The following is a 9988-nucleotide window of genomic DNA, read 5'->3' on the forward strand; positions in this document are numbered from 1 at the left end:
TACAATGGAATACTACTTGGCAATGAGAAAGAATGAAATCCTACCATTTGCGGCAACGTGGATGGAACTGGAGGGTATTATGCTGAGTGAAATAAGTCAGTCAGAGAAGGACAGATATCATATGTTTTCACTCATCTGTGGAACTTGAGAAGCTTAACAGAAGACCATGGGAGAGGGACGGGAAAAATAGTTACGAATAGAGAGGGAGGGAGGCAAACCATAAGAGACTCTTAAATACAGAGAACAAACTGAGGGTTGATGGGGGGGGCGTGCAGGGAGAGGGGAAATGGGTGATGGGCACTGAGGAGGGCACTTGTTGGGATGAGCACTGGGTGTTGTATGTAAGCGATGAATCGTGGGAATCCACCCCCAAAACCGAGAGCACACTGCAGACACCGTATGTTAGCCAACTTGACAATAAATTACATTAAAAAAAAAGTAAGAGTCACAGAATCATGGAACCCAAGGTTATCATGGGAAGGGGCTCAGCATCCACCCCCATGTCTTCATGTTATAGGAAAACAGGGTTTAACTGCCAGCCCTTGAAGCTTCCTGCTGTGAGCCAAGCCTTCTGCTCCAGCTGGCTGCTGGGGAGAGACAGGAGGCAGGAGAATTGCCAGGCAGGCTGGTCATGCCCTCACCTGTGCTGTCAGAGAAAATGTATCCCCTGATGTTCTATAAAGCAATAGTTTTCAAACTTTGATCGAACTCCCAGAACCTCTTTAGTACCAAACCAACGGCGACGGAACTGCTGTGTTTGGAGCAGCGGTAGGAACCCGGTCTTCATTTTAGTGTCCATGGCTGGCCCCTCTTTTAATCAGTCCCTGAATCCCAAGGAATACAGTTGCCCAGAGGCCCCAGGTTATCACATGTGCGCCAGTGCAGGTTACTCTTAGGTTAATTCTTGTCCATCCCTTTTCTTCCCTCTGCAGGGTGAAGAAAGGAGGTATGTACCAGGCCTATTCTCTTTGTTTGTGGCTCTCACTATTGTTGATTTTTGCTTGCTCTGTTGTACTAAATAAAAGCGTTCCAACCTGGCAGAGAATCAGGGTGCAGTTCTGTCTTGGTGAGTTTTCAGCCACATCATCTGTGGGTGAAAGAAACAGAGGTCAGAAGTAGCTGCAGAAAGGGAAGGGCGGGGTGCATGGTGCCATCAGTGTGTCAGATCTCTCCTGTCATTTTATTTTTTATTCTTTAAATTTTTATGTATTTTGAGAGAGAGAGAGAGAGCACGCAAGCAGGGGAGGGGCAGAGAGAGAGAGAGAGGGAGAGACAGAGTCCAAAGCAGGTTTTGTGCTGTCAGCTCAGAGTCCAACACGGGGCTCCATCTCGTGAACCGTAAGATCATGACCTGAGCCAAGACTAAGAGTCAGATGCTTAACCGACCAAGACACCCAGGCATCCCTCAGATCTCTCATTTTAGTCCTGCCTGTTCCCTACCCAGAGTTGCCTCCACTAAGCTGAACTTCAGCACCTAAAGGTCTGTTCCCCTCCAGCGGGACAGGAGTGAATTGTCTGTGAGTTAAACACAGCGTCTACTGTGCTGTTGCACGTGGATGCGTGTGGCTCCTCTTGAGGACAGCCGATGCTCTGTATTGGACAGATGCCTCTTTTTCAAGAACAAATGACACTTTATGCTCAGACTGTAATGGATTTGGTCATTTCCACAAGTTATTTGGATCAGGCTTATCAGAAAGGGGGGCTGGGTGCAGTCAGATGGGCAGGGAGAGCTGGGACTTTGGATGAGTTGAGCGAGGTCCATCTGGATAACTCCAAGCCTGAGGGGATGTCCGCACCCAGCCCCAAAAGTTGCTGCCTCAAGGGGAATCCAGGCTATGGGAAGAGACAGGACAGAGAACTGGAAAGTGTGTATGTTGTTGTTGTTGTTGTTGTTGTTTTAGAGAAAGAGGGAAAGGGGGAGAGAGAAAGACTCTGAAGCAGGCTCAACGCAGGGCTCGATCCCACAACCCTGAGATCGTGACCTGAGCTGAAATCAAGAGTCGGATGCTTAACCAACTGAGCCACCCAGGCACCCCAGGAAAGTGGATTTTTAAAAAAAGATTGCTTTAATCACTCACCCCATAGGCAGGCGCCTCTGACAAGCACAAGGCACGTCTAAGCAGGGTTAGAAATCTGATTATAATGGTTATTGATCATATCAAATGAAATGATTTTAATGAGATCTTCACAAACTGTCACCCACCACCCTAGCTACTTTTTTTTTAAAGGGCATAGAGAATGGATGCAAAGAATCCCCACATTATGAACAAATGTATCAACCAGATCTTTCTGATCTTTCATTAAAAGGCTAATTTCCCAGGTCCAGGAATAGCAATAAGTAGGAAAAGAGTAAAATCGTTTTTAAAATTCTGTGTATTATTATTGTTGTGTGTGTGTGTGTGTGTGTGTGTGTGTGTGTGTGAGTGTGTATTTTTCTGAGAAGGTAGAAAGCTGTCAATAAACATGTCTACAGAGAACTAGCTCCTTGTCATGTCTGCAATACTAAGTTCAAAGCCTGTTTAAGAGAAATCCCATTGTGGAGGTAGAATTTTAAGGTCAATTTAGTGTCAAGAAGCTTCACTTCTGTCTGTTCTATTCCCTGCAGAAATGAAGAATACAAAGAGAGGGGTTTTGGTGGTAAGTGTGCTGGCCATGGGGCAACAGGCTTGGGTGATGTGTGGTGGGGCACTCCCGTCCCCTCTCAGGCAGACCCTGCCACAGCCCCACGGGGGTGTGGTGGGGGAAGGTGGTATTTATCATTCAGGGAGACGCTTGCATTTGGCCACTGGAACAGATTGCTGTGTGACGAGCTCCTGATAGAATTTGTTCCCTCCACTGAACATGTCTGCTGATATATTTGCAGAAGAACTGGATTTCATAAATATGGAATAGTGGTGTTTATTATCTACACCAGCTCTCTGGGAGACTGAGCTGGGGGAGAAGAGCTGAAGACCACAACTGGAACTTCAGCCTTCAGTGGGATTTATTTTTTCCTTGCTGTTCCACAACCTTGAGGAAAAGTGATGGAGACAGAACATTGCTTGGGTCAGGGGTCGGCTCTGCACAGTTGTCTGTATGATCTTGCAGACTCCCTTGGCCTCTTTAAGCTTTAAATTCCTCATCTGTAAAATGGGAGCAACACCTGCCCTGAGCTTGCAGGTGGGGAAATATTTTGAAAGTTGTTAGAGTCACATAAATGCAAAGTGATACAAGATAGTTGGAGAGTCTCCCCCCACCCTTACCTCCTTGTTTTCCTTTCTTTCTTTCTTTCTTTCTTTCTTTCTTTCTTTCTTTCTTTCTTTCTTACTAAAATTTTTTTAAATTTATTTTTAATTAAAAAGATTTTTAATGTTTATTTATTTTTGAGAGAGACAGCGTGAACAGGGGAAGGGCAGAGAGAGAGGGAGACTTGGAATCCGAAGAGGGAGACATGGAATCTGTGCTGAGCTGTCAGCACAGAGCCCGATGTGGGGCTTGAACCCATGAACCGTGAGATCATAACCTGAGCTGAAGTTGGATGCTTAACCAACTGAGCCACACAGGCGCTCCTATTTTTTTTTTTTTAAGATTTTTAATTTATTTTGAGAGACAGAGAGAGAGAGAGAGAGAGAGAATATTCCAAGCAGGCTCCACACCAGCAGTGCTGAACCCGATGTGGGTTCAGCCCACAAACTGCAAGATCATGACCTGAGCTGAAATCGAGAGTCGGATGCTTAACCGACTGAGCCACCCAGGTGCCCCCCTCCTTGTTTTTCTTTACTAAACCTGATCTGCCCACTGAGAAGTGACAGAACTTGAAGGTGACTCCCCAAGTCTCCCTCAGCCCCCGATAATAAGATTTTGTTGTGATCCCGGACCCATACATTTGGGGAATGACATGCACAACGAAGAAGACAGTCCAGGGCACCAGAATCTTTGCCTCAGGTCCATCACCTAAGTGTTTACAAGTACGGGCCTGTCTATGAGCGTGAGAAAGAGCTGATCTGTTATCTCCTTAGCCTCATTGTCTAAGGCAATACCCCTGGTGATGCCACTCAGAGAGCACCTTAATATGTAACATTAAATCAATCAATTAAATAAGTAGTCCCCATGACCATAGAAGTGCAGCTGCTGAATTGTTTGAATGGATAAAACCCAGATGGTCTCCACTTCCTCTGTTTTTGGAGTGGAGTAGCCATGGGCCAGTGTGCAGATGATGGCCTGTGTGATGCAAACTGGTGCTGGAAAGGCCACGAGACTCTGAACACAGTCCTCATCAGCGTGCTCATCAGCGGGCATCACTGGAGGGCACCTTGGGAGGGAAGGGGGTGTTTCCGTGCCGACAGAGGTCAGGTCCTGAAGGGAGGCACAGAGAACAGGGGAAGAAAGAGATAAGGAGCACAAGGCCTTGGTAAGGGGGGCACGCCCAGCAGCAACATTGTATCAGCCAAGGAAAGGGGTCGCGTCGCAATCATAGCCCAACGCTGGGAGCACGTGAGTGCTCTCCTGTGCCCACCTTGCCCATCTGCCTGACAGATCCCGCTCAGGCAAAGTAGATCTCAGCCAGGGTTGTATGGCATCTCTGCTCCACTTTCCGTGAAGCTGTAGCCTATCATTCACTCAGGGCAGGATGAATGTCCTCCCGCCCTCCCGGGCCCCCAGGGTGTGCCATATTCCCGCTCATGACCTTATCACTCTATATCGTCCACCTGTTGTCAATGGCGCCCACTGATTGCAAGCGTTGTGCAGGCAGTAACCACACCCGTTGTGTTCACTGCTGCGTCCTCGGCCTTTAGCACAGCGCCTATCAAATAGACTAGTGTCAAGAAGGCCCTGGGTAAGGTACGCAGGCTGTGAAGATGAGTGGCCTGGCCCCGGGAGGAGGAGTGTAGAGTTGTGCTTGAAGCTGTCTCTTTCTTCTCCATAGGAAACGATCCAGATGAACTCTGTCTTTGATGGAGAAGCCATCGACCCAGGTAATTAACTGGCAATGCCATCCGAAAGGTGTTTTTCACATTCCAGGTTGGTGGAGTCATGGAGGACCCCATCCAATCTCCTGCCCTCAACTCAGTTGGTCCATCATTCGGTTATGTCGCCTGACCTTTCCCTCTGCAACACAGCGTGAGATCACCTCTGAGCAGAGCTGGCTGGCACACGCTCCAGCACATGACCATGTGTGAGGCCTCAGAGGATTTCCACCTGACGCCTCCTGCCCTCTCTCGCCTCCCTTCCCAAATCACAAACCAATTCAGCGGACTGAATTCTGCCTGCTCTTTGGAGCTCAACCACCTCCCCGGTCCTTTCTGAATGCTCCTCACACCATCCTATTGGTAGTGAGAGATAGGGAGAAATGGCAGGCTTGGCTCCTTTTCCCCCTAGATCAGGGCCAAGAATTTCTTCTTGGTCGGCAAGATGAACATAAGGTAAAGCTGGCCTCCAGAGCTCCCGTCACCCCCATGAAATCAGCTCCAAATTTAGCTCCTTTACACACATCCCTCCACTTACAAAGGCTCAATTATAGATGTGAATAAAGGGAAGGAAACCAAACTCGGGAGGCAAGCGTGCTGGCTCCCTGCCACCCTCACATGCGAGCGGCTCAGTCCTTCTCGGAAGGATGGCTCCTCTCCAGGAGAGGCTGCTGCTGCTGCTGGAATTAAATTTCCCTCTATTATTAGGTACTTGTTACCATAATGTGCCCACATTAGCATAAGTGCTGGTGGGATCCCCTGCCGAGAGGCCACTCTTGCCGCAGGGAAATGGCAAGAGCCGGGGATCGCCTGAAACTCCAGCTTCTGGGGCAAAAGCCAGGGAGGACCAAGGCTGTTACCTACATTTGTGGGTTGACAGAAGAAAAAAAAAAGGCGGGGGCGGGGGAGGGATGAGCAAATTGAACTAATGTGAATAAACACACCAATTAGTGTCTGCCACGCTGACGCAATAAAAATGGCTCCCTTGCACCATCTCAACAGAGACCAGACTCAGTGTCCGCATCTACCAATCTCTGCTAACCTAACATAGATAAAAAAGCCCTTTCCTCCTTATGTGGTGACTTCCTTTCTCTATCTGGGATTCCGGGGGCTCTCAAAACAAACCCTTCAGAACATGACGGGTAACCCCATTAAAAACGGAACTGAATTTATCCAGAACTGACACGGAACTGAAGATTTATGTGGCTTTCTAATCTCACAACCGAGAGCCTGTCCTGAGACTCCTCACCCAGGGAGGCATGATATTTGCTACCTGTGGGGTTGGAGCCCTGTAGCTCGTGGAAAGGGCGGGCTGGCAAAGTTTGTGCCCTGATTCACACCTCCTAGTGCCTTTCAGCTTTCCCTCGGGGTAAGAACTGAGCGGGCTGGAGATGGAGGAAGAGAGCATCCTGAATTCCCTCGTTTATATGCTGGTTGCGTATTTTTTTCCCTCTAGTTACTGGGGCAGTATATGAATTCAACTCAAAAACTGGAACCAGAAAGTGGAAAGATCCCTCAACCCAAATGCCAAGATGGCAAGAGCCCAGCCCCCACGGAGCTGCTCCACGTAGACCTGTCGCAGGGGAAGGGGCCGGGCCACCCGGGAGCACCGGCGAGCAAGATGGGCTGAGCAGCAAAGCACAGGTTGAGGATGCAAGCCCCAGTTCCAGAAACCAGGATGGCAAGCTCGGCACCCCCAAGAGCAGAAACACAGCCCTCATGAGCAGGGCTTCCCCCAAACTGCACCCAGGAAAGTAATGGGTACCTGGTTGTGGGGCCCACAGTGCAGCACAGCGAAGGGACCTTGATGGCCCTGGGATGCTGCTTCTCCCTAAATTCCACGAGGGCAGGTGTGGGAGTGCCTTAGGGGTGAAAACATGGTCTGAAGGGACTGGGAGATCCAGGGTCCCAAATGGAATGTTTAAAACAGACAGGGGCGGGGCGCCCGGGTGGCTCAGTCGGTTAAGCACCCAACTTCGGCTCAGGTCACGATCTCACAGTTCATGGGTTTGAGCCCCACGTCGAGCTCTGTGCTGACAGCTCAGAGCCTGGAGCCTGCTTCTGATTCTGTGTCTCCTTCTCTCTCTGCCCACCCCCAGTCACACTCTGTCTCTCTGTCTCAAAAATAAACATTAAAAAAAAAATTTAAACAGACAGGGGCTTGATTATCTAGTTGCCTTTTTCTGAGACAGCACAGGTGAAATTTCTCTCGGGTTTCTGTCCTCTGATCAGATGAACCGTTAGCTATTGGAGGAGGAACCGTGTTTCTTCTTCGTGGTGACTACTGGGAAGCTTCATTCGGTTCACCCCCTAGGAAGTGCTTAGGACTTCCGACATGAATGCTGAGGGCTCCCCTCACACCTGGTTTCATCTCGATTACCTGCCCTTTGTGTAGTATCACTCAGATTGCCTCCCTGATAAATACACTCAAAGCCACACGCCTTTGTAGTCACCTCCGATCTTTTTTGAAAGAAGCAGGCCAGAGGGGAAAAAAAAATGGATGAATATATAATGAGTTATTCATCCAGGAAGAAGAACACACAACGCACACCTTTTTTTATTCTTCTTTTTTTATGGAGGTGTAACTTATATTCAATAAAGTGCACAGATCTAAGGTATTGCACTCATAACAGGCTCCCCTCAGAGATAACCGCTATTCTGATCTTTATCATCATAGATTAGTATCGCCTTTTCGGAATTTCGCAGGAATGCAATCACACGAAACATGCTCTTTTGTGCCCTGCTTGTTGTACCCAGCATCACGTCTGTGAGATTCATCCGTGCTGCGCTGCGGATTGGTAATCCAGTTCTCCTCCACTGTGCGTCCTCCTCATTTGCAAGAGTATGCCTCAGTTTCTTTATCCATTCTGCACTTGGGCAGCCGCTTCCAGTATTTTACTATGATAAATCCCATCACTATGAACTTTCTTGTGCAGGTGTTTTGGTGAGCATAAACACTCGTGTCTTCTGAGCATGTGCCCACGAGGGGAATTGTTAGAGCCAGTGCTGGGATCTGCGAAGAATTCCAAAGTTGGTGGCTCTGATTTACACTTCCACCAGCAATGCCCAAGAGTTCCAATTGCTTTGGAATTGGCGTTGTCGGCCCTTTTAATCTTAGCCATTGGGTTAAAATTTCTCCGGAAACGCAATCACTCTTTCTCAAAGCTGAAACAACACCCCCACCCCCACCCCCAGCTGCTGTGTTCCTAGTCCAACCACCACAAGAAAGGACCGGGCGAGAGCCTATTAGAGCAGCACCCTTTTCCCCTCTCCCAGTTAGGGAGCCAGATGAGAACTCCCGATTCTGCAAATGCAGAACTTCGAGGGAGCAGCTGTGTATTTACTGTGTGCCTCTGCACCCGTGTGACTTCTCAAGAGAAAGAAACATTAAAAAAAAAAAAATGTCCCGTCCTGGCCTAGAGCAGGCGTGATTTATTAATAAGGGTTGGTTGCCGGGGAACTCCCTTGAATAGATTTAAATTTTGCAAAAGGAGGCAGAGCTGTTCATTTGTGGAGGTTAAAGTGGGTGAAGTGGCTGATTACCCATTTAAGACTCCACAAGTCTGTGCAGCCCTGAGTAAAATGCCTTCCTCAGAAGCTCTCAGCCTCAATGCAAGTAAAATGAGGCTCAGAGAAGGCTGAAGGGGGACCTAATAACTGTTTATGAGCCCATTAAGGATGATTAAAAGGAGAGCAGCAAGCATCTGTTCCCCCTTCTCCAGCGATGACAGGCCAAGAGGGAATCAGGCTTCTCGGCCAGAAGAAGGGATTTAAGTTGGGCACAGGGAGGGACCTCCTGAAGGCTGATCTGTTTGAGGAGCTCAGATTCTCCCCTGGTGATGGGCGGGAAGAGCCGTTTGTCTTCCAAAGCCCAAGATGTGAGCCCCAAGGAAGCCAAGACACAGGGTCAGCAGAGGCACTGGGCAAAATGTTCTTCGGCCAAGAGAAAACCTGCTCTTTCCCTTTGCATATCTGACTACCAGATTAAGAAAATCAGAAGTCTGAGGCCCAGGACTGAGGCCATTTGTTTTCTAACATTTACCGGGTTTGACGGGGCAAAAAAAAAAATTATCTGAATAAAAGCCGGGGAGTCCTATGAATCTTGTGCAGATTTTCTCACATTTCCCTTTCGAGGGCCTTAAACACATATGGACTTATTGTAGCTAATGTTGAGTTGCCCCAGATTCTGAGTCATAAAATGGGGGCAGAGATGTTCAGGGATTAGACCACAAAGGGACCCATAACTGTTGAGGGATCTGAAACCACGTGGCGAATGACGGAGTTCCAGTGGGGGGGCACGGTGTTACAAGCACGCACGGCTTACGAAGAGAAACTGGGCAATGATACTTTCGCTCCTCAGAGCCCTCTTTCACATCGATACTTCTGTCACTTGCCTTTTAATGCAGTGTGCCTTGTGATGGCTCAGGAGACTGAAGCAACGAGATGAGTGAACATTGAAAGTGGTCTCTATTGAAACTTGGTGTTTCTCGTTCCAAACTTAATGTGCATGTTTATAACTCCCATTTGTCCAATAAATATTTATGGGGCATCTACTGTGAGCCAGGTGTTGATTCATTAGTAAACAGCTGCCCCGAATCCCTGCCCGTAAGAAGCTTGCATTCTGTCTGCCACGGCTGACCTTGGCCTCTGCTGATAGGCCATCCCCAGAAGTTCTGTTCCCAATCCCATCCTGGCCTGTTTGTTTCTTGGTTCCTTGAGTGTTCTAGCCGAAAGATAGATGAACCTAAACTTTCCTGGAAGAACAGATAACTCAGAACCATTTAAATATTTTTTTTGTAAAAGACTTCACGCAGAGCCCTTTGTCAGAAAAGAGTTGAGGGGCGCCTGGGTGGTTCAGGTGGTTAAGCGTCCGACTTTGGCTCAGGTCGTGATCTCACAGTTCATGAGTTCAAACTCTCTGTCAGGCTCTGTGCTGACAGCTCAGGGCCTGGAACCTGCTTCAGATTCATATCTTCCTCTCTCTCTGCCCCTCCCCCACTCATGCTATGTCTCCTGCTCTCTCAAAAACAAACATTAAAAAA

General features: G+C 48.4%; 1 protein-coding gene across 1 annotated transcript in view; it reads left to right on the forward strand.

Annotated features, from left to right (window-relative positions):
• CDHR3 (cadherin related family member 3) overlaps window positions 1-7084 on the forward strand; it is a 64577-nt gene extending 57493 nt beyond the window's left edge. The window contains exons 16-19 of the mRNA XM_053218616.1: window positions 933-946; window positions 2606-2637; window positions 4907-4955; window positions 6403-7084. Of these exons, the coding sequence (XP_053074591.1) occupies window positions 933-946; window positions 2606-2637; window positions 4907-4955; window positions 6403-6704 (397 nt within the window). The 3' untranslated portion in view covers window positions 6705-7084. The remainder of the gene's footprint in view (window positions 1-932; window positions 947-2605; window positions 2638-4906; window positions 4956-6402) is intronic.
• Window positions 7085-9988: the final 2904 nt, after the last annotated feature.

Source organism: Acinonyx jubatus, chromosome A2 (genome assembly GCF_027475565.1).
Source record: "Acinonyx jubatus isolate Ajub_Pintada_27869175 chromosome A2, VMU_Ajub_asm_v1.0, whole genome shotgun sequence".
In the NCBI taxonomy this organism is placed as follows: Eukaryota; Metazoa; Chordata; class Mammalia; order Carnivora; family Felidae; genus Acinonyx; species Acinonyx jubatus.